Below are 23,947 nucleotides of genomic sequence, written 5' to 3'. Positions count from 1 at the left end.
TATGTTATAGGCCTAACTGCTGACGCGGTGACGATGTCGAGGGTTCCATTCCTACCATATATTGTATGCGTCGACGATTTCGTGTGCAAATCGTCCGAGGGTTCATGCTATATGATTTTCGAAAAGATCAAGACAGGTTACGATATAATTATAAAACTTTTGGAAAAAAAACACAATTTTGTTTTTTTCTAAATGGCATTTGTTTAAAACAATGTTTAAAACATGTTTTAAACTAAGTGTTTTAAACAACCGTTTGTTTTAAATGCAACCCTAGTCATCGCACTTTGACTCGACTCCCGAATTCCCCAAATTTAGCGAAACTCTGACGTTAGCTGCGACGGACTAGCTAGAGTTTTTTTTTATCGCATTTTAATACATTTTCCACAAAAAGAGATGGTGTGTCACTTCGCCTGATTGCGAATTACGGATTACAAAGTAGTGATGTACATTTGTACATCATCTGCAATGTCGTCAATTTGGTCTGATGATCATCAGCAGTGCCTTCTGCGAAAGATATAGTGATACCATTTTTTCGAACCACAGGTGGATTTTTTTGTACGCGTTACACATTTTCTGTGCGATAAGCAGCTTAGAGGGAGCATTGGTCTGATTCGAGTCTACAACCCAGTTATTTTTCTGAACGCATAGCAATATATCGTAATGCCCCTTTTATTTATATAGCTTTAACTTCATAAGTCCGGTACGCACAATGACTTTGAATGAAGTTAGACGCCGGATGCCCATCTTGCCACCATCGTGACATATCAACCAGCTTTATGACCAGTGCCGGTTTGGCGCACACGCCACTAGGTCCATGTGAGGCAGGAGGCAGCCAACGAGAAGCGAATGCGGGACCCCATCTTTGAGAGAAGTTACCACCACATGAGTGCATGTTGTTCGTAAGTGTGGGTTTCGAGTTTCGAAGCATTACGTCACAATATTTCGAAGAAATGTGGTAGGAATTTAGTTTGAGTAGTTGAGTTGCATTATAGATTGTAACATAAGGAGGTTAGAAATTTATAGTTTAATCGCGCGTGTGTGCCTGAAGTACGACAAAGAATAGTTTTTGCAATATCGTGATACCTCCGACCTGGTTGTGACCTTTAGTCGTCGCCCTCGAAACTTTGTGATGGAAAAAATTTCCGTGTGACAGCGCAAGGCAAGGCCGGCAAGCTGTAACTTGTAATCTTCGACTACAGTTGTTATTGCCAGTGACTCATAACTTGTTGACTTGTTACTGCTTGTGTTGTTTGGAACGTGGAATAGTTATATATAAGGGTGCGATACTCGGCACTTCTTCAGTCTTTACCTACACAGACAGTATTTCAGTTCAGAATCACACAAATGGAATCGGTGTCCTGTGCTCACACTATGTTTCATTTTTTAATTATTTTTATTAAATTACTTGAACTTCGAAAATCATCGCTGCTCACCTGATATATCAGGCAAAAAGGCCAGCGATTCCAATCAGGCAGAATCATACCGTAATCAGGATCCTTTTTATCAGGAATGTCCGATTTCGAATACCACCACCAATATCGCGATAAATTGAAAAATAACGTATCTGTTGAAAGAATTTGGTGGTATTTATGAAATAGAGGAAAAGAGATAAATTTTTTTTATCCCCCTCACTCTGAGACTGATAGCCGACGAGCCGTCACAGCCTAGCTAGAGCGATGCCGGTGAACAAGTATTAAAAAGGGAAGAAGATGTTCAAAAGAATTCAACACACTGATTGAGAAATACACAGAAATATTTCACAAAATGTGCGAGTGATGAAGATGAATATAAAAGGTCAGTCCGATGTCCAAGCATAGTCGTGTCAAAATCGTATCAACAAATATGTCACCGGCATGAAAATTTGAGACGAGCAGATAGCTTAAGCTCAATGTACAATTTTGAGAATATTTTGACTATTTTTACACACGAAGTCATTTTGTTGACGCAAACAAAGTTGGCCGATTTTGATAACGTCTACTCAGAGATACGGTACATAAATTGAAAAATTCTCTACTTTGTGGTTAATGATGATAACGCTGATGTGTGTCATTAGATTATTAAAATGTAGCCGAGCCCGATTATGAAGTTTTGTACCTCCAAAAGTCCCTTATGAAATTTTGTATTTTAACCTGATTAATTTGATTATCTTCATCTGCAATCCTTCATTAAATTGAATTGTCGTCCATCATTTACAGAGTTACACTATAAGTTTAAGCGATCTTGAAATATACTATTCTTGTGATGAGTAATGATCCATATAAAGACATTAGCGGGGACGTACGCGATGAGGAGGTTACTTTGGAGGATGTTTTGAAAGACGACGCATTGACGCAATCTGCCAACGGCGAAGATTCCGACAATGTTGATGCCGGCAGGGAGTCGCCGGCTTGTGCTCAATCTGGTGGCAGTGTGTTGGAAAACATTCGACGCGGTGCGGGCGATCAAGAAACGTCCTCAACTGACCCGCAAGAAAACGAATCTTCGCTGATTTCTGCGAGTGTCAAAGCGTTCTTTGAAGACACAGTTGACGCTAAGGAGGAAGTGCCGAGCTTTTCTTACAATATGACGCACAAATTCCGTGGTTGCTTCCTCATATTCAATCACATGCAGTTCAAAAAGCATTTGCAAATGAATCGGCGAAACGGGACACACAGAGACAAGAGAAACTTGGAAGTGACGGCACGTAATCTCGGATTTGAGTTTGTTCGTAGCTTTGATGATTTGAAATATTCCGAAATCAAAAGTGTCGTTCGCGAGGTAGCCAAATCCGATCATTCCAAATATGATTGTTTCGCAATGGCTGTGTTATCTCACGGCGAAGAGGGTGATATGCTGTATGCTCATGATCAAACGTATCATATTGACGACTTAACGAAACCATTCATGGCGGATCACTGCCCGACTCTTGCAGGAAAGCCCAAGCTATTCTTTATACAAGCTTGCCGTGGCACCAAGTTGGACGAAGGTACTAAAGTTAAAATTACGAAAGCTGCTTACAAAATTAAGCCAGATACGGTGATAATCCCAAATGCGGCAGATTTTCTGCTTGCATTTTCAACTGTTCCAGGATATTATGCATGGAGAAATCAAAGCGAAGGGTCGTGGTTCGTTCAGGCATTATGCAAATGCCTGAATGAATTCGGTGACAAGCTCGAACTCATGCAGATTATGACAAGAGTAAACAGGATGGTGGCGTACGATTTTATGTCGTACTCCAAACAAAATTTGTATTTCGACGGAAAAAAACAAATCCCGTCCATAGTGACGAGGTTGACAAGTGAAGTGTATTTCCAAGGAAAAGCTCCCACCTCGCCTTCCGGCAGAAGACTCCAGTCCAGTGTTGATTCTGGGTCTGGTAAAGGGAAGACGTCTGATCTCGACGGCCATCTGGCTGACGATTTGAAGGAGACAAACTTGTAAAATTGTGCACCCAAGTGATTTTGCACCACTGTAATGATTGTATCCTATCATGTGATGGCGTTTTGTAGAAAAAGTGACACAAAACACGCAAACATATTATGTACATTCTCAAAGTATTTGCTCATTGCTCAGTCTAGCACATCTATTGGCTACATAGCGTACCTATTATGTAATTTCCTATATCTAATCAGCATTGTGTTTTGAATTATTGCTTTCTGTTTTTCTCGACTGAGCATATTTAATTTTTCATCAACTGCCGACTGTTGTTCTGGTATGCTTGTCCGGTGATTGGGTGTGTTGATTTGTCTTGTTATTATTTGAAGAGTTCGATTTGTACAAATCCCTTGGGACGGTCTTGTTAAATATTATTTGACCTTTATGAGTTCGAAACAGTGGATATGTTGAAGCGCATAAACATGATCTTACAATGCTTTGTTCACCACTTTGTTATTGGACTTTTTAACTCAATTGCATCATGGTGCCAACTCGAATTTGTTGATTTCACACAGCAGAGATTGTCGTTTACACTTCATTTTTTGTGCTCATTATATTGCAAAAGATTTTTGAATATCGAAGTGGACAGGAACAGTGTTTGTGAGCATTGATCAACCTATATCCATTCATGTCCATAAATTATTGAGAAATTAGTAATGTTGGTGCTTGATAACTAACAGCTGGTAATACAAAACGAGTTTGTATTGCAGTGAGACAAAATCTTGGAACAAAATTGATTATGAGCGAATTCTGTTTATGTCGGAATCGTATATATCTTCTAACCCATGTTATTTAGGTCAGTATTTCTCGACCTTTTTAGCTTGTGGAGCGGTTTCAATTTCAAAACCAAATTTGCAGACCAGTAAGACCAGATGGTAACTGCGACTAATATGCTACTTAAGTAGTCGAAGGCAAAAATGAAAACTTGACAAACTGTCTTTTCATGTTATAAGAAGTTTTATTGAAGTTATTGCAAGAAGTCACGTTAAAACCGCTAAATTTATTTTGACTTACTAAGTATCTTCTGTCTTGTTTTGTGTCTTTTGATAAAAAAGTGGCTCTGCTGTGAGCTTCATTATATGTTACTGCTCTTAACAAATTTTAGCCCATCTGTAATTAGTTTGGTACAACACAGGAAGCATTGTGACACGCAATAAGTCGTTTACAGTGTGTGAAGTCTTCTCCATTACGCCACTATGTTAGGTATTATGTTCTAAATCACTTGATACAGAGTTATAGACTGGCAACCTTCCGCAGACTGTCGGTTGAGAACCACTGATTTAGCTCACTTATTCCTCTCCGAATCTTGTACAGGAAATATTGGCCTGAAACTTTGCTTGGTCACTAGTGGTAGGTCCCTTTCATACTTCATGACATTGTGGCTCATTTGTCTGTTACGGCCCAAAGTGTACTGTTATTATTCCTCGTTATACCAGTATAGCAAAATCACGATGAATTGTAAATCATAAATGTGTAGTTACTTCAGCCATTCTAGCCATTTCATTCATGTATCCTTGTTATATCAAGAACAGGAATTTAAATTTACCATGTGTGATGACCATCATCACTGTTCTGGTGTTGGTGGTGTGTTTCAAACACTAGACGAGATTGACTTTGCGAGAGGACCGTGGAACCTAGCGATATACGGTGATTATCCCGGTATTCAAAAGTATTTGTCCAAAGGCGGCGAGCCAAACGTGAGAGACCAATCCGGTTATTCACCTTTACATTACGCCGCGAGAGCTGGGAATTACCTAATCTGTAAAGAGCTTATCGACAAAGGTGCAATTGTAAATCAACCGACGAAGTCCGGAAAAGCAACCGCTCTGCATAGAGCTGCAGGTCAAGGACACGTTCGCATCGTAAAACTTCTGTTAGATCACAACGCTGATCCATGTTTACTGGACGATGACGGCAAGACTGCTTTGCACAAAGCCGCCTCGGGCAATCATCCGGAAATATGTCGTATGCTTGTGGACAAAGCCCCTGAAATGAGAAAAGTTATTGACAAGAGAGTCAAGTACCCGAAAGACTATGTCACATGTACTGAGGAGCAAAAGGAGACATATAAAATTTTGTGGTGGTCCTGATTTGTGTTGAGACAAATTTTGAGACCATGAAAGACAAGGCAGGGTTGTCTTGTAATGAAAGGAGTCGCGATTTTTTGGTGACTCTACTTGGGTCAGCTTGTGCATTGACTCAACTTGCACACATATGACTCGAGACTAGGACGGCCATTTCATTGTGATTTGGAAAGTTTTAAAGTTACCACATTATTGGCATTTCGTCTGCCATTACTGGTAGGGCCAGAAACTGTTAAGAGTGAGGAAAATTAGTACACTGTAGATGTGACTTATTCGATATCACCCAAGCAGGGTTGTAAAAGAGCGGCAGAACACGACTTGAAACCGAACAGTGAACACATCGACTCGGACTCGACCCTATTCGCCGCGACTTGGAGTTGGCTCGGTGACGAATTGAATATGACTCGAGTCAAAACTAAAAAAGTAAGATTGACTTGTGACTTAGTTGCAACCCTGAAGCAAGGTAAAAGTATATTGTCTTAACCAGTTCTTAATTCAACATGTTCAAACTGCTGACTTATTTATGTCAAATATTTATATATATTTTAAACCTATCGAGTGTTTGCAGGAGTTGAGTATATGTTAAACTGTCATGACTAGAAAGGGTAAAAACGCGCGTACGAAATTGGAACTGGTATTCGATTCCGGGGAGAGACAAGAATTCCTCACCGGGTTCAGCAAACGAAAACAAGCTAGAAAGAAGGCCGCCCGCGACCAGATCGAGCAGAGATACCGAGAAGAGCTGACGAGAATCAAGAAGGAGAAGCGGGATAGAATAAAACACAGACTCGAAGAAGTCGCGTCCGTGAACCGAACCGTCGACCTGGCCGAGTTGGCGAAGAACGAATTAGATAAAGAGAAAGTCCTCGATCTACCCCAGCATGTCATCACTATCACTTCGACGGAAGAAATAGATCTAACCGATAACAAACCGAATTCTTTCCTCGGGAGCAACAATACCGGGCCTGTGGAAGTTATCGATGCAGCGGATGACGATAATGAAGACGATGAAGATGAGGAAACAGAAGAAAACGATAAAGCAGTCAAAAAACCATCTGACAAAAAAGCTGCTCGGTTAATCAAGTGAGTGGTTTTTGTTTTTAGATACCTGGTAGCGAGATAGCGTAGTGGTGACATCCACAGCTGCAACACCAATATTTTGCGGGTTCTAGTCCGACCGAGGTCAACTCCAGAATCATATCCGAAGTATTGGAGGTTTATCTAGGCTCCTCGCTATTTGATCCGCGTAAGCGGTGTCTTAAAATTGCCTAAAAGCGGGCCGTGCTACAAGTCGGCAGATATGGTTTCAAATTAAAGAATCGACCTCGTGTAAGTGATCATTATAGTTGTAAAACGCCACGAGTGCCACAAACAAGATACCCAGTACATGATACGCGAAGGTGATCAGGAATGAAGTACTCTACGTTTTCGAAGTACCCTCCCTAGTAGTAGGGTTTGCCTGCTTTCAATAGTTCCTCATGGAGTCATGATTTTAGACCACTTCTGCTTACACTTACCTAGAATACGTTTTTTTTACTTACTCAGAAACAGACAACTTTGGCCACTTGTGGTGTCGTGGGAGATATTTTGTAAGGGGCCTTGGAGTGCATTAAATCCCTGTTCTTTTGCTGTTCCCCCGTTTGAGTAATGACCGTTGTTCATATGTAGGAAATCGAAGATTAAAGCGGCCGATTTGGCCAGAAGAGCGCAAAGCTTGAAGTCAAACAGGCGACGTCCGAGTCAGAAAGCTCCCGGCAAAATTTCAAAGGCTCAGAAAAAGTTCATGAAAAAGCGAAGGAGCAGGAAACAGATAAAGGCGAAGGCGAATATGAACGGCGACACATGATGTGGTGGAGCTGGAGGTTATTTTTCCGACTATTTTGAACACCGGATACACCGCTAGCAATCTCAATTGGGTGAATATTCGGTCGTATCGAAGTCGAAGCCTGATGGCTGGATGACCCTCCGATTTCGTGAAACTGTGGTTCTTGAAACGAACAATATTTGGAGAAGATTTGGACTTGTGAACTCACTTGCGTTTTTACGAGCGGTATGTTTTTCTGATTTCAAATAACTGAGAAATGGGAGCTGGTGCCGAATAAAAAGTTGGTTGAATTTTGTGTTGCTTTAACAAAACTTGTTCATTTAGTATGTCGTGTGGACGTCTTAGTAATTTGGTAGGGATGCGTATTCAAAATACATCAAAGACGCTGTATTTGCTTGCGATGAATCTACTGTTTCTGCTTTCGTAATTGACTTGAGTTACAGAAGAGGGAGGTGCTGATGTAAAATCTAAGCGTTCAATCGTAGACCGATTACAATGCTTCTTATACCTGTAATTAGACAGCTTTTCGGTGATGATGCCACCGTTAATGTCTTTGATATAACTCGCTACCGCCTAACTAATAACGTGTTTGAATATCAACAGATGTTGTAAGCAAATTATGTGATCTAACTGTTGTGTAACAATATAGGATATTTGCCACTGACAATGTACGATGACATATGCTATGAAGAAAGGATCGATGAAGAGATCGGCTTGTCAGAAGTACTGGAGTCTTACCCAGCTGTAGATCCGGACACTGTCGATGCTAAATTGGAGAAGCCTCCTTTACCTGCAAAGCGTGGTGCTGGAAATAAAAATACTGGTCAGCCTGCCGGCTCTGTCTTGATGAATTTGAACTATGGCCGCAGTGGTCAAGGAATATCGCAGCTGGATATGCAGGAATTCGAGTCATCACACTCTGCAAGTGTGAAGGCATTCTTTGACGATCTCGTAGACTCCAGCAGCATAGTGCCACCAACTTTTTCGTACAATATGGAGCACGAGAGTCGGGGATTTTTCCTAATATTCAATCATATGAAGTTTGAGGATCATTTGAACTTGCCTTGCAGGGCAGGAACACACAAAGATAAGGAGAACCTAAAACAAACAGCATGTAATCTTGGATTTAAGTATATCGTTGACTACGATGATTTGAATTATGCTCAAATACAAAAGGCTGTCAGTAAAATAGTCATGGCTGATCACACGAGATGCGATTGCTTTGTAATGGCAATATTAACTCACGGCGATAAGGATGATTTACTATACGCTCATGATGCTAGCTATCATGTGGATGATTTGATGAAGTCATTTACGACACAAAACTGTCCATCTCTTGCTGGGAAACCAAAGTTGTTTTTTGTACAAGCCTGTCGGGGTAAGGAATTAGACGCTGGTGCCGAAGTAAAAATTGAGCAGATTGCCGTGGAAAGCAAGAAAGATACAATACAAGCATGCCATGGTGAGGAATTTGATATTGATGCCAAAGTAAAAGTCCAGCAGATTGCTATGAAAAGCAAGAAGGATACAATACTAATTCGGAATGGCTCGGACTTTCTTATCGCATTCTGCACGGCGCCGGGCTATTTCGCATGGAGAAACACAGTCAAAGGATCATGGTTTATACAAGCGTTATGCAAATGCCTCAATGAATTTGGTGACAAGCTCGAACTCATGCATATCATGACTCGGGTCAACCGAATGGTGGCGTACGACTATGAGTCTTCCAGTGACGCGAAGAAGTATGATAAGAAGAAGCAAATTCCGTCCATCGTTACAAGCTTAACGAGCGAAGTGTATTTTAGGAAGAAAACTTCCCCTATTCAAGTTCAATCACAAAAAAGTCTTGGATTGAAAGCATGTCTTCCCCCAGAAAACAGGGAGTCACTTTTTCCTGTGAGCAAACTAAGGGAGACCGCATTGTAAAATAATTCATACCGGTATGCTCTACATCAGAGGTCTCAAACACGCGGCCCGCGGGCCGCATGCGGCCCGCTAGACCATTTTGTGCGGCCCGCGACGGCATTTTGGATTTCAAAGTATTCGACAATATTTTACTACGAATTTTTGAGAACTTAAAATTCGCTCTAAAACTACTCCAGAAGCCTGGAACTACTCATCAAACTTCACTAATATCTACCACTCAGTGGAAGATCAACTATAATACGTGACATTACTTGTTTAATATGGTAAAACATGACCTGCGATTCGTGACTGGAAATTGTGATTTGGACTTGGGCGCGACCGTCTGAAGAACTTCTCGTAGCCTACTCGTCACTTAAAACGTTACAATCAGAGAAGGAATTCTGTGACTCGGAATGCCGTGACTTGGTAGAACCACGCACGCAACAAACCATGGTGCCCTATATGGTGTGGACACAAAACAATCTCACGGCTCAGTGAAATTGGTGTACGTCACACTTTCCATTTGGTCAAAGGCAATTTGACGGTAATTTTTGACCGGCTTGTCCTGCATTAGCCTAAATTTGATAAAACGGGTCTCAATCGAAAGCTACCGCGGTACTGATTGCGAGAATATAAATTTATTCTGTTCGTGGTCCTGTATCTCCCCAAAATAAGCCCCGTTGCATTGTATGTGAGTTTGGTATTGTGATGCAGCAATGACGTCTGGGAGCAGGCGAGGAGCACCACAAGCTGCAAGCGTATTGGCCATTGTCACGCAAGCGATTGAGCCCTCTCACTCTCGTGCGCATTTGCTCCTGAGCTGCTCAGACGGCATCGTTGCGTCACAATACCAAACTCACTTACAATGCAACATTTGAGGCTTATTTTGGCGAGTTCCAGGGCCACGAACAGAATAAAATTTATATTTTCGCAATCAGTACCGTGGTAGCTTTCCATTGATACCCGTTTTATCAAACTTAGGCTAATGCAGGACAAGCCGGTCAAAAATTACCGTCAAATTGCCTTTGACCAAATGGAAAGTGTGACAAAAACCAATTTCACTGAACTGTGAGATTTGCTTGTGTCCACACCATATAGCACACTATGAATAAACTATTAAACTGGTAGGAGAAATAGTAAAATATCAAAAGGTCGTAGCTTGCGTTGCGTAGCTTATTTAGATATCCAAGCATGTAGGTATGGCAAACGACATTGGCATTATGTTGCCCCTTTGATGTATATAGTTGGTTACATCCTGTGTCATCTTGGGTATCTTTCTATATGTTATTCTCGCCAATTTAATGTGGCGAGTATTAACTAGTCGTAGCCTACGCTTCACAGCTGTAACACCAACGGATTCTTCGGCGATTGCACATTTCTATTGTTATTGCCCAGATCCATTATGTTCAAGTTCTTATTGATCTGTTCCAACATTCTTCTGATTCTGATTCTTCTTGACTTCGGTAATGACATGGTCAATATACCCAAGTTATCAGTAGTAGGCCTATGCTCGAAACCCGGAAATAAGGACTATACTTTGAAATAGATTGAATTCCTCTATCATTGGTGCTGCGGCCCGCGGCGCCATCAAAAAGTAGGAAATTGGCCCGCGAGCACATTTGAGTTTGAGACCTCTGCTCTACATCAATGGAGTGTAATGTAATGTGACTGCATTTTTCATTAATTCAAGATTTTAGCTATCTTGGGTGGAATGAAGTGTCCGTAATCAACTGTGATTTGTACCAATACTTGTGTCACAGCATGTTAACACAGGCACTCAGCCATTGCTGTCTCGTTTCGTCATTGATACTTGTTTTTCCGTACTACCTGATTTCATAATCGTAGTTATAAAATAGGCCTACCTATAATTATTGCACTGTGCTTTTTTTGCTTCATCTTAATTGAGATTTTATCACTCAACTACCTGCTTATATGCATAAATTGAAGTTCCTTTAGTTTGACAATGGGCTTTCGCTCCTTACCAAGATAACTCTGAATGTCTAAGTGGAGAATTTTAACCACACACGGGTAAACGTTGGGAGTAACTGGTAGACCTTCGCATCAATCATCACCCTAGAAGTAGCTCTTGGTTTCAAAAAGGTTGAATGACCCTGGCCTATAGTCTTCAGCGGAGGTGATAAAGATGTTGAGCTTGATAAGGGGGTGAGGAGTCAAGAAAGTATGGCAACCATCGGTCCAGAATATGCCATTTCCACATACGGATGCAGTGTACTCTTAAGACTGCAATTGCACCACTGTAAAGTCTCAAATCCAAAATGAAAATGCTATAAACAAATTCTCCTTGAAGCCAGCTTTCATATGATACCGTACTTGCCTGAATATTATTATAGGGCTTTGAACAATCCGCAGTCTAAATTGTATAACACTCGACTGATTTCAGAACTTTCGTCAAATTTCGCCTCAATATAACCTTGAACCCCACACGGCATGTCATTCAATACTAATTGGGAATATAGTCCATCTACCTAGCTACTCTGAAAACCAAGTGTAAATCTGAACTGTAATCCAACATATGTTTACACCTTTTTGAATATTACATTGATAAAACCTGAATGATAAGACCCGAAATGAATAGGAAATTGTCAATACTCAAAATGACGTAAATTTTTACCCCATAGTTCAATTTTACTCGAATGAAGTTTATTGTGTTCGAAATTAGCTCATCTACGCCTGTACAAAATGTCAGATTTGAAACTTCGGTTGCCCAGGTTTGGGATGGCTCCTTTGGTGATATTCTAAAATCACATAGCTACAGTTATTAGGTTTATGCATTGTAGCAACAACTCGCCTCTTTAACTTAGAAAAATGCCTGTGCCTTCATGAATTCATGTTAATGCCACTGAAAAATGTTTTTAGTTGGTTAGTGTACAAACGGGGAAAATAATAACTAGAATTTTATAAACAATATTTTATTAATCTGATGCATATCAATATTTGCTGTGAAGATTTGCCGCATCATATTGAATAGTATCTTGATGTTTTGTATCAGTGGTTCTCAAACTGGGGGCAAGCTCTCCCTTGGGGCCGTGGAAGCATCTGAGGGGGTCGCGAAGCTGCAGTTAAATGAATATCTTATTGGCGCTCCGCCCGAATTACCTCCGCCTCATGGTTATTGTCCGAATTTTATGTTGAGAATTCTCTTATTAACAGCCATAACCTTCAATGCCATCAACTATCCGTTGAGATTGCTAGCATTCTGATAGCTCACTTTGATATTTTGTGATATAGCGATAAGGGGGGAGTGAAATTTTTAACTATCATGAAGGGGGAATGTCTAAAAAAGTTTGAGAACCACTGTTTTATATGAAGAAATGTTACTTTTTGTAGATCTTAGCAGACGATAGATAATAATAATATGAAGACTTGAGTAGCCTTTTCAAAAATGATATAAAGACGTTGGTAGCCTTTTCACATGTTAGTTCAATGTCAACTTATCACATTAGTAATTGTATTTGAATAAATATATGATATTAATAATTAATTATCGTCAGATTATATTTCTATCTGAACAAAACACAGACAATGTACAATGCGATGTAATGTACAGATTGGAGGATGCCGAACTACCAGTTGCGGTCTCTTAAACTGGCATCCACCTTGGCCTAGTGCCCGATGTCACAGTTACTTTTTCGATCTTAGTCTGTATTCCGCGGCTCTTTTCATTCTTTGTGAGTGTGCTCTTTTTTGTTGGATAACCTCTGGCGCGGAATTGGTGGATAGCATGTTGCTGTTCTTGTGGCGTCATTACTAATATGCCCAGGGAAAGACCCGATGAAGGACGAATACAAGGAAAGCGGGCTATGATAGTGTCGATAGAACGGCGGCAGGAAGATCATGATAACACAGTATTATATATTTCATCAAACCTTCATACTATTAATTCCAGTAGGTCAAAGTTGTTGGATTGATATGCCGTACTTGATTGTTTGGACATACTATTTATTCAATACACTGCATTGTGTATTGTGCATCTCACACAGATGATCAATGTTGACTCTGGTGATGGGGTCTTGAAATTGATACACATTAACCATAAAATGTGAGTATGGATAGCCGACTTTCTTGATCTGTGTGATGAGTCCTAGTGTTGTCAGCTATCAACAAGCTATTTGTTACTAACTAACCACTAATTATCCTTTCCTGACAAGGCTGTACCTAAACTAACCAAGGATGTTTTCACTTCGTTCAAGATCACTACAGCAGAAGATGAAGAAAATGCAGTATCAAAGTGGTTATAATATTCTCTAATATGTATTTATTGAGCTCAGAAAGACAATTTAACAAATAAAATCTTTCTTTTGTTCCGTAATTCCATGATAATCCACGAGAACCACTACCACCTCTTCCCACACATTAAAATCCTTCGAACTGTGTTGGCTGGAAAGGCTGAGGTGGTTTGTGTACTTGCGGAGTTTTCAACATGTCCTCAGTAGGTAGGGTAACTTGGATTACTTTGGAGCTACCTGTTATGAGAAGCACATAAAACTACCATCGAACGACAAAGATCCAATACGTCTCTACGGATGACAATTGAAACAAGAGAACTAGCAAAATGCAAAAGTGAGTAATGTTCACCAGTAAACAGCTGGGATATTGCCAAGTTATTTATATAGCTATCAGGCTTATTGATTTTCTAAATATAACTCCACTAACTGCGTATTAGGGATGTCACGATTCTAAACAGGAATTTCGTGAGGCTAACAGTGCTTGAGCACGCTAAATTCTGAGGTATCAAAACATACTTCATCATTAGGCCTACATGCTAACGACTGGTCCACAGCTTTGCAATTCCTACAATAGGGACACAAATCTTTGCAGTGTGTAATCTCATTCATTGAATCATTCTGCTTCTCGGTTTTGTGTAGCTCACTATATAACACAATTGCCGGCGTGATTACTCTACCTGAAGACGATGATGTGGTGGTCGGGCTTGTCCCTCCAGTCTTCCTTTTCAAAAGACCTTGTAGTCTTGCTTGAGCTTCTGCGTGCTGGCGATTAAGGTCTGCGATACGATCCTCGAGATTGAACTAGAAAGGGAAATTAACTGGAACTGGTCACCGGTCAGCAGGAGCGTAGCCAGTCGAGAGAAAAGGAGAGAGGTGAAACAAAAGGGGGGAGAGGAGGGATATTTTAAAAACATATAATATTCTAAATTCGAATCGATTAGTCAGGTTAAATCTATCTACAAATGCCAATGCAACAAGGATCAGATAATCTTGTTCGTGTTAACATTTCTATACGCATAAACATGCCAGTTACAGTATACTAAAATATACATTTAAATAGTACCAATATGCCAATAATGACGTACTTACAAATCAGGGGAAGAGAATCACGTACAAATATAGGTGCGCATGACGACTGAATGTGAGAGCATAATTTAGTATGAATAATGGTTAATTAAAAAGATTTAGATCGGTCAGACAGTATATAACAATATATATAGGTCTAGCTCTGTCTGCGTTCAGACTTAGAGCACCATCACCAATGGCTTTAAGAAACAATATGTACAATATGAAAATGCATTCAGAATAAGCAGATTACTTTCTCCGAGGGTACAATAGGCATTTTAAAAGGGGTAGAGTCGAACTTGTAAAGGGGGTACAGTTGTCTGCGATTCCACCCACCTGTCTATGTCCCTGCCGGTCAGTAATGAAGAACATCTACTTTATTGAAAGTAAGAAGATAGTATCCTTGCTTAAATAACTGTCAATTAGTCTAAAAACATAATGACTTGAGTAAATAGTGCAAGTAGGCAAAACCTACTCGAATATTCGGAAACGTTAAGCAATTCAATACTGACCACCTATGATCTAAGATCACTTTGAAGACTAACTTCGCTTACCTGAGTCTCTTTTATCGAAGCAGTGAGAGGATCTGGCCTAGTAGCTGCTTCGGGCTGGCTTACACTGATCGGCTTGAAAGGAGGCAGCGCCGAGAACGCCTGATGTAGACTTTTCTCCAGCAGCTTCAACCCATCTTCGGATTGCGAAGAAGCCCAATCGGTGTTCGACTGTTGCAACAGCAGTGGGATACTGCTCGGTCGAAGCTCGTGGAAGGAATCATCCGACAAGCAGACGCGGTCCGAAGATTTCACACTGTACGCGTCTTGCAGTAGTCTTCTGTCGCTCGACGGTGACCGCGGGTCCTGTTTGGGGGGTTTGTCGCTTTGTAGGCTGGGTCGCGACGTGTCGACGTTTGGCAACAGCGAGCTGGTGATTGTAATGGACGAAACCGACTCGGAGACGTTGTGATTGGACGGGATCATTTCGAAAAACTCTTCACCTGGTCGAGGCGTGAGAGTACCGCTGACGATGGAAGGCGTGGCCGAGCTTGCATTTGGCGATGCCGATGCTCCTGGGGATGTGCGAAAATAGGTGTATACTAATCAGCGCTGGAGATTACCGAACCACGATATGATATAACGACTTCTGTAACTTCAACTCATTTCTGTGACATCGAATGTCTTGCATTCATAATGTACTCTTAACATGTTTATTCAAACAGATAAAATAGGGTTTCTGCGCCTATTTTTCGAGTGTTCGTTCTCATACATGGGACTTGAATTGAGTAATGTAGAATGTTTCGAGTCATATGACTTGGTCGAGTCATGAACAATGACTCAAAAACAAGTCGAGTTAATACACAAATTGACTCAAGTCGAGTCGAGTCAACGAAGAATCATGACTCAAGTCATTACAATCCTGGTGACCAATCGTGTTAAAAAAGATTAGAACAGAAAGTATTCCATTATCATATCGAACGCATAACTCACATTGCCAAAAAAGCATGGTCAGAAATTTTACAAACCCTTAAAATTGTTTGATTCACACAAAGTCCGCACAACGAGTACCTGGCACATCCTGTTGAAACTGGGCCGGTCGTGCGTTCCCAGCCAGTTCCCCGGCAACAACAGTAAACTCTTGCAAGCGGTTTTGAGCTTCTACGTGCTGCAGTTTCAAATGCCGCAACTGGCTTTCCACCGAGGCGACGGTTTGCGCTGCGTTCCTGGTGGTATCGTTGTTCAAGGAAACAACGACTCCTGACGAGGAAGGCTTTTCGTTGTCTTCGTTCTGAAAAGAAATATAATTCGATTCAATCTTTTTAACAGTGATGGGGGCTCGTCACAACGATTCAGTAACTCGAATAGTAAAGTGGATCAATTCGAATGCCCTTTGCACTAAGAGTTGTTTTAGAAATGAGAAATAAAGCTTTAATAGTTTCCTCCCATCGTAGGAGTCTTGAAACGGCAATTGGTCATCACAACGTCACTCCCAAAACATGATAAACAAACCGTATACCTACAGAAATGAACAGAAACCGGTAGATGGTGAGCTAAATGACAAATGCATTCATTTCAGTGACACATGATTCAACTTCAGATTTAGTCAATTTTATTCGAGTGACAATGTCGATAATAGCCATTTGACAAATAATCCATGTTGGTTAGGGTTTAGACATGGTAGTTCAAATGGAACATGTCAATGTGTAACACGAAACAGTTTTGTTTCTGTCACTCAAATCACTAAAACAACAATTTACGCGCGTCACTTCGCACACACTACCCTGTCACTCGAATGATTAAAACAACAATTTTTTTCATATATTCACCCAAAACACACTGTTCTCACACTTTCACAATTAGAATGGCACTTTTTTATGTATGTCACTTGAAAAAAACAATGTTCTGTCACATAAATGATTGAAACAGCACTTTCTAATGTGTCAATCAAATTATCTGCAACTAAGATCACATACACCCACGGAAACCGTATCAATTCACTATACCTTAGGCTTTTGCGACTTCAAAGCTCCGAGCAGTGATAGCATATCAAATTTCAAAGCTTCTTCCTCTTTCTCGCAGGATCCCTGCTGAAAGAGACAGAGAAATAACAAAGCTACAGACACTGTAGTTAGATTGTGCCCACTTACATCCCCAGTAACCGCGGCATCAGCAATGTCCAGAACAGGCGCCGAATTCACCGAGCCTAAACACCAATCGAAGTTAGGCGCTGCACCGCCGGTAATCGAGTAGAGGTAGAAATCATGACGCAATTTTCCACTCAAATACAAGTAGCAATTTCCAACCAAGTAAATATACGTATGTATTCTAGGTTTAGCTTTTGCTAAAAAACTGAAATCTGAGAAGTAGTCTAAAATCAAGCACTTTGTTACTGACTACCTCTGTGTGGTACCACTATGTGATGCCAAAAAATACAAAGTACCTTTGGCTTCGTCATTTTTATTGTCCTGTAACCGGTGCACCAGTCTTTTCAAATCACCAAGTTCCGCCGTAACAGATTCTTTGAGCTCATCATGATTCTTTCGCATTTCGTCTCGCGCTTCCTTGGCGGACGCCAACTGCTCCTGAGTGCGCATCAATTCGGCGGTGAGCGCGTCCAGCAGAGCCCTCTGGTGGTCGCTCTGGTCTTTTAGTTCGGACATCTTCGATTCCATAACCAGCATTTTGCCTTCGGCCTGAATATAGATACACGGGTAGGGGCACCGCTTTGGCCATACTGTGACGCACATCGCTGATCCAACATGGCAAGTACCATGCGGGATATAGTTGAGCTTCTATTTCAATCATTGTAATGTATGAGAATGCAGGTCAAAATGGTATTAGTCCAAGAACAAAAAGATTGCATCAGCATTGATTATAATCATGAAGTATTGCATCAGCACCTAATATGACGGAAGACAATCCAGAGAAAGTTGCAGCGCTATATTAACTAGAGTACACCTTGAACACTCCAGAAAACCATGCGTAACATGGCATAACGTAATTTTTCCTCCCGATACAGTTACAGTACCTAATATTCGTGTTACATCACAAAATGTTCAAATAATAACTTTTTAGTCTTCATGGAAATACAAAAATTAGCTGTGAATTACAACGAGAAGGATTAGAAAGTGAAGTTTTGGAAGGCTTGACGAATTTAAAAACAAACGAACCAACGCAGCAAGCATACAGAACCGTCACGAAATTATATTAGATCATCGGACCAATAGCATTACCAATTACCGTAAATCACTATTTCTAGCATATTTCGCATATTTGCAGAAACACGAAGTACTCAAACTTTTGAATCAAAGCTATATTTGCGGTACCTCATTGACGTAGAGCGTAAGCCTCGTCACGGCGTCAATCAGCGTCGCTGTGAATCCAGCGAGGCCGTCCGCTTTTACGGAGGTACTGAGCGATTGAGATATGCCTTCGTTGCCGCGTCTGTTCTCTAATTCCGACAAGTTATTCGCCACAGACTCCATCGCACCTGCGATTGAGCGTATCTCAAACTGTTGATTCTCAATGGCACGGTGTCAACGTCGGTACTTACACTGGAGGTTTTCGTAAGTTAAATTTGCAGCAGATATATTGGCGCGAGGAGGCGGTGCGGCTGACTGATTTTCAGGCTCAGTGGAATGTGACTTCTTTTTCATGTTTCCCGAAACAAGATCACTGATCGTACCATCGATTTTCCTACTGTTGAAGGGAAAGACGTTTGCTCGTTTGAGCCAATATAATGTTATCTATTTTGAATTGATGAAATTATTGGCACTTTGTCGCTACAGGAAAATTTATGTGATAGTTGTTCGCATCTAAAATTGATTTCTCAAACTAACGCTTTTAATTCAAAGAATCCCAAATTTTGAAAAAAAAACAATAGCAAATTTTCTAACACAACTCACTGTATATTCTTGGAATCCTCCACGGTATCCTGACTCTGCGATTCAATCCGAGACATTGTCCTTTTAACTTCTTCTGTTCTGTTCAAGGCTTGGTTACGGTCTGCTGCCGATTTATCCTCATTACTACATGGCGCTACACAGGTTCCACCTGATAAAAGATCAGAAGAAGTTATTCGAAACAGTTGTGAACAGTGCCCTCAACACAGGCTAATCCTCCCTCGGCTACTGTGGAGGAGGATTAACTGCTTCTTAAATCTCGTTAATCAAGTTTAGGAAGCCACATAATGACATCACAAACAAAATTATATAAATATTCTACTCAAACTTGCAACACCACAGATTGATAGAAATGATGTAGGCCATTGGCATCGCATACAACTCAAGTTAATTATTTACCCTGAAATATAGAATTCTATGTTATTCAATTGTGAAAAAAGATGAAATAATGCTTCTAACAGCAGTATGAATTACAAATGCAGTTGGCATTTTACCTGAAGTTGCTGCAGGGGGAGCAGGCGTTGCTTTCAGAGATTCTTTCAAAATATCCAAAAATCTTTCATAATCGATTTTGGATTCAAATTTCTCATCCCCTTCTTCAGCCTCTGAGCTGGATGACTGAAGAAAAATAGCCACTGAATATCATCATGAGGTATGGGAATAGATATGATAAATTAAGCCCTGAAACAGTGTAACTGCACAGTAAAATAATTTATCATAATTGCATCCAGATGTAACTTTGACACCAAACTAAATGAAAGACAGAATATTCGAATATTTTGCCCCGCAAAATATAAATATGAAAAAAATTTAAATTTATTATTACCTCTTCATTCAAAGCATGCTTGTCCATAATGGAATCTGATAATAAACTCATCTGAGTCGTGGGCTCATCCCGCACAGGCACCGGTCCTTTGATTGAACACTTTGAACCAGGCGCAGATGTCACATTGACGTTTCCTTCAAGGCAAGTAATTATTAGTGCCAATCCCATATCCAGGAGCATAGCTGGCTAAGTCACCTGCAGTGCGATACGGCGCACCGTGAAACATTGTCTTAACGGAATACATGGTGTTGTCCACTCGTTTTAGCACTTCGTTCAAATCGTCGTGATCATACAAAACCTGGATAATGCATCAAAAATCACAGGGTCCGTCATCACACCAGGTTCTACATTATGATTGTTGAAAAATAATGTCTCTCTTCTAAATTTGACAGCCTATTCAATAAAATTGTTAGGTTGGCTATCAAAACGCTGCATACCAAATTTGGTTCAATTCCAACCTGTAGAAGAAAAGCTATTGGAGTTCGAAAATTTGAAATGAAAAAAAAATTCTTGTGAAATTGTTGTTGTCTACAAAAACAATGCATAGCAAAATTGGGATAGAAGCAAAGTTTGCGACGTTCAAAATGTTGGATTGGAAATAATAGTATTGACAGTGGGTGAATCTATAATTAATAATTAATGACTTCCCCACAATATATTGGCTACTATAGCTTCAAATCCAAGATATTGTATTCAAATAACTTACGCTTCTAAGTAAATTAATTTTTTTTCTAATTTCTCTAATGAATTTGCTTCTACACGCAGGAATTGAGCCGTCGTTTAGTCAACCCAAACCTAATATTTCATTGAATTGCAGGTAAATTTGGGGGAAAAAGTTCTCTTTGAACAACCCTCTTCTGCATGAGTCCGAATTCAGATAAATTCATTGCATGAGACCCCACCTCTTTTAAAATTGCTAATTTTTTCATTTCCATTTCAACCTGAGCAGGGCTGGCTGGGTCCATGAAAACTCTTCTCGCCCGTTCACCAAGTGCTCTTCTGGCTGCACTGGCATTTTTTGATTTGTGAATGAGCCTACGACGTTGCTGCAATACATATACTGTTGATGGAAACAGCGACGCACTACAATTTAATTCCTTACCACTTCTTCTTCTGAGGCTCTATGAACAGACAGATCATTGACGGTGCTCTGTGGGAAATGAATTTGTTGTTATAAATGGACGAATTTGATTATTCATATGGTAATTCAGAGGATAATTTTAAGGTCACAGTAGTCAAAAATCCGGTACTTCTTCGGTATTCTCCACTCAGCGACCAGTGTTCCCCAATGACACCAACAAATGTTTCCCATGAACACGAACAAAAATTTATAAACGTCAAAATAAATTGTTGTTTTGTGTCTTTGTACTACTGGGTTGCGGGAAAGGGAGATTGGAGGTGGGTTAGGGTATCCCAAGATTAGGGGTGTAATGAGGGTATATTAGGGTTGGGGAAGGGGGGATTGGAGGTGGGTTAGGGTCAAAGTTGGGGTTAGGGGAACGGGGATATTAGGGTTGTGGGAGGGGAGATATTAGGGTTGAGGGAGAGGGGGGTGTTAGGGGAGGTGGGATATTAGGGTTAGGGTTGAGGAGAGGGGAGATATTAGGGTTGGGGGGAGAGGGGGATGTTAGGGTTAGGTTATGATTAGGGTTAGGGGAGGTGGGATATTAGGGTTGAGGGAGATGTTAGGGGAGGCGTAATATTAGGGAGAGGGGGTGATATTAGGGTTGGGGAAAAGGGGGATGTTAGGGTTGAATATCATGTCCCTAACCCTCTTCTCCAACCCTAATATCACCCCTCTCTCCAACCCTATATCCCGCCTCCCCTAACATCACCCTCAACCCCAATATCCCACCTCCCCTAATCCTAACCTAACCCTAATCATAACCCTAATATCCCACCTCCCCTAATCCTAACCTAACCCTAATATCCCACCTCCCCTAACCTAACCCTAATCATAACCCTAAGCCCTAACCCCTAACCCTAATATCCCACCTCCCCTAACCTAACCCTAATCATAACCCTAACCCTAATATCCCACCTCCCCTAACCCTAATATCCCACCTCCCCCAACCCTAATATCCCCCCTAACCCTAATATCCCCCAACCTTGGCCCTAACCCACATCCAATCCCCCTTTCCCAACCCCCACCCAAATATCCGTCTCTACAAAGACACAAAAAACAACAATTTATTTTGACGTTTATAAATTTTTGTTCGTGTTCATGGGAAACATTTGTTGGTGTCATGGGGGAACACTGGTCGCTGAGTGGAGAATACCGAAGAAGTGCCAAAAATCCCCCACTGTAACAGCAATTGAATAGAGGATTCAGGCATAGTTGTTTTAAAATCAGCTGTGTATATGCCAAAGGGAAAAGTGAAGATCTCTTGTACAAGCTGATATTACCGGACGACGGACAACAATGTTTGTAACTGTAAGCAGTCACAATGTAAAAGTTTCAAGTTGGTGTCAAATATGATATTTTATGAATATTGGTTATGTGGAACATTATTCAATTCTGGCTTCAAGTGAATTGTATTACCGAACAAGCTGTTACCTTAAACACAGATCTCCTATTTTTTCTAATTTAAAGAATAATAAGTTGATTTGATCCGGTGAAATATTTTCAAAAATCAAATGTAGGCTATCATGTATAGGCCACGAATTTCAGCTATATTATGTTGGCTAACGGTGGCAGCATTCAAATAAGCACGGTAGTATTCATCCATTAGAAATCGCTTATATCGGCATTCCGACTTTAAGACTTTTGACGGTGGTCATCTCATATAGGCATTAAGAAATTAAATTAAATCAACAATAAGCATCGATCATACGTCCCAATCCTTTTGATGCGGATTTCCGGTCTTCCATTTCCGTTTCGGAATGTTAACTACTGCCCTCTTTCCACGGTTTCTGCGAAACATGTCCTAAAGGGGTTATACAAGGCTTACAATACGCCACCAGAACAAATGCGAAGTACAGAATGGAATCATTTAGGATGGAATCAAAACAACCGCTGCGACATATGACCTTTGACTTATCGCTCACATCACACATAAATCAAGCTGTTATGGAGGCCAACTTTTCATGATAAACAGACGCGTGACATTCATCCCCCCTGGAGTTAACGCAAATTCTCAGCTAAATTGGTTCTTTGTACATGTACTTGAAAAATTCTATTATATTTATTCGGCAATCGCAGGTATGTATCCTTTCTTGCGTTTTTAATCTAACGAAACAGCGGCTTATATTTACATAGATTGGCTAAAACCAAAACGGCCTTTGCAACTTTGCATTGGATATAGGTCCTCTTTATGTGCTAATTGCTAATATTGTGATTCGCTCATTAACCGTCTACATTGGACAATTGTAACTAATCACAATGAAACTAATTAATTATCACACCTCAGCACCAACATGAGCGTTTTGGCAGAGCTTGACCTATAGGCTGGGTTACCATACCGTCCGTATTTCTAAGATTTGTCCTTGAAGAACGATGTCCTGTAAAACTAAGATTTGTTTATAATCTAAATTTTTGTCCTTCATGATATGCTGATATATGATACACTTCTTATTTTTAAAAGTTGAAAGTAGTTATGCACCAAGTTTGGATCACTTTATGAGTGAAATTGTAAGAAATGCATAAAATAGCAGTCATAGTTTGAACCTATAGGGTTATTAGTCATTTTGCGTCAGTGGCATCTTGCAATTGTGAAAGAAGTCAATGATTAACTGCCAAAAGTTTGCAAACCATCGACCAAATCTTGCTTCTTGAATACTTTTGACATCTTTCATTTTTTTAATCCACTTGATCTAGTTTTGACGTGCTTTAGAAGTCACTACGGTACTTTTACTTGAGTAGAAATGTACAGCTTGTGCTTCTACTTGAGTAGTAAGCCTAACGCTGATTACTTTATAGCATCACCTTTGGATTTCACTTTGCAAACAAGTCAAAATAATTCAAAAAATATGTTCACTCTTGTATTTTGAATGCAAAGTGTGGCAGTTGTACCTTTTGTGGGGATTTGTCCCCTTCTCTCTCATATCTGTATATCACGTGACTTATATCTTTCTTCTCGCTACCACGCGACTTACCATTTATTAGCTCGTGCATTCAATTACAAACTAGACTCATACGCGATATCCTACTGTATATTCCATACCTATTCGACCAATATATCTATC

General features: G+C 40.4%; 5 protein-coding genes across 5 annotated transcripts; 4 read left to right on the top strand and 1 right to left on the bottom strand.

The window, feature by feature from the left end:
* Positions 1–2,170: 2,170 nt before the first annotated feature.
* Positions 2,171–4,278, top strand: LOC145450586 (caspase-3-like). Its single transcript, XM_080329102.1, has one exon. The coding sequence runs from the start codon at positions 2,242–2,244 to the stop codon at positions 3,418–3,420; it is 1,179 nt and encodes a 392-aa protein (XP_080185228.1). The 5' UTR covers positions 2,171–2,241; the 3' UTR covers positions 3,421–4,278.
* A 51-nt stretch (positions 4,279–4,329) lies between these two features.
* LOC145450587 (palmitoyltransferase ZDHHC17-like) lies at positions 4,330–5,795 on the top strand. Its single transcript, XM_080329103.1, has one exon. The coding sequence runs from the start codon at positions 4,884–4,886 to the stop codon at positions 5,502–5,504; it is 621 nt and encodes a 206-aa protein (XP_080185229.1). The 5' UTR covers positions 4,330–4,883; the 3' UTR covers positions 5,505–5,795.
* Positions 5,796–5,838: 43 nt separating this feature from the next.
* Positions 5,839–7,613, top strand: LOC145450094 (uncharacterized). Its single transcript, XM_080328577.1, has 2 exons — positions 5,839–6,581; positions 7,167–7,613. Exons 1-2 carry the CDS (start codon positions 6,091–6,093, stop codon positions 7,342–7,344), a joined length of 669 nt encoding a protein of 222 aa, XP_080184703.1. The 5' UTR covers positions 5,839–6,090; the 3' UTR covers positions 7,345–7,613.
* A 136-nt stretch (positions 7,614–7,749) lies between these two features.
* On the top strand, positions 7,750–9,452 carry LOC145450093 (caspase-3-like). Its single transcript, XM_080328576.1, has one exon. It carries the CDS (start codon positions 7,990–7,992, stop codon positions 9,247–9,249), a length of 1,260 nt encoding a protein of 419 aa, XP_080184702.1. The 5' UTR covers positions 7,750–7,989; the 3' UTR covers positions 9,250–9,452.
* Positions 9,453–13,480: 4,028 nt separating this feature from the next.
* Positions 13,481–22,796, bottom strand: LOC145450092 (spindle and centriole-associated protein 1-like). Its single transcript, XM_080328575.1, has 16 exons — positions 22,597–22,796; positions 20,865–20,912; positions 20,665–20,808; positions 19,958–20,060; positions 19,763–19,896; positions 19,431–19,554; positions 18,940–19,087; positions 18,588–18,733; positions 18,361–18,524; positions 17,475–17,727; positions 17,182–17,237; positions 17,038–17,121; positions 16,103–16,322; positions 15,095–15,606; positions 14,153–14,276; positions 13,481–13,712 (listed from the first exon to the last, which is right to left on the bottom strand). Exons 1-16 carry the CDS (start codon positions 22,684–22,686, stop codon positions 13,603–13,605), a joined length of 2,460 nt encoding a protein of 819 aa, XP_080184701.1. The 5' UTR covers positions 22,687–22,796; the 3' UTR covers positions 13,481–13,602.
* Positions 22,797–23,947: the final 1,151 nt, after the last annotated feature.

This window comes from Botryllus schlosseri, chromosome 11 (assembly GCF_051294905.1).
Source record: "Botryllus schlosseri isolate E-star chromosome 11, Bs_hap1, whole genome shotgun sequence".
In the NCBI taxonomy this organism is placed as follows: domain Eukaryota; kingdom Metazoa; phylum Chordata; class Ascidiacea; order Stolidobranchia; family Styelidae; genus Botryllus; species Botryllus schlosseri.
This window is presented reverse-complemented; position numbering and strand designations above follow the sequence as displayed.

What these genes read in the sequence shown, in the direction of transcription:
- LOC145450587 (XM_080329103.1), top strand. Translation starts at nt 4,884, where the DNA reads ATGTGTAGTTACTTCAGCCATTCTAGCCATTTCATTCATGTATCCTTG.
- LOC145450094 (XM_080328577.1), top strand. Translation starts at nt 6,091, where the DNA reads ATGACTAGAAAGGGTAAAAACGCGCGTACGAAATTGGAACTGGTATTC. An exon ending in AAAGCTGCTCGGTTAATCAA is followed by an intron (nt 6,582 to 7,166) that starts GTGAGTGGTTTT and finishes GTTCATATGTAG; the next exon opens with GAAATCGAAGATTAAAGCGG.
- LOC145450586 (XM_080329102.1), top strand. Translation starts at nt 2,242, where the DNA reads ATGAGTAATGATCCATATAAAGACATTAGCGGGGACGTACGCGATGAG.
- LOC145450092 (XM_080328575.1), bottom strand. Translation starts at nt 22,686, where the DNA reads ATGTTTCGCAGAAACCGTGGAAAGAGGGCAGTAGTTAACATTCCGAAA. An exon ending in TCCCCCTGCAGCAACTTCAG is followed by an intron (nt 19,088 to 19,430) that starts GTAAAATGCCAA and finishes ATCTTTTATCAG; the next exon opens with GTGGAACCTGTGTAGCGCCA. An exon ending in CTTCGATAAAAGAGACTCAG is followed by an intron (nt 14,277 to 15,094) that starts GTAAGCGAAGTT and finishes TTCCCTTTCTAG; the next exon opens with TTCAATCTCGAGGATCGTAT.
- LOC145450093 (XM_080328576.1), top strand. Translation starts at nt 7,990, where the DNA reads ATGTACGATGACATATGCTATGAAGAAAGGATCGATGAAGAGATCGGC.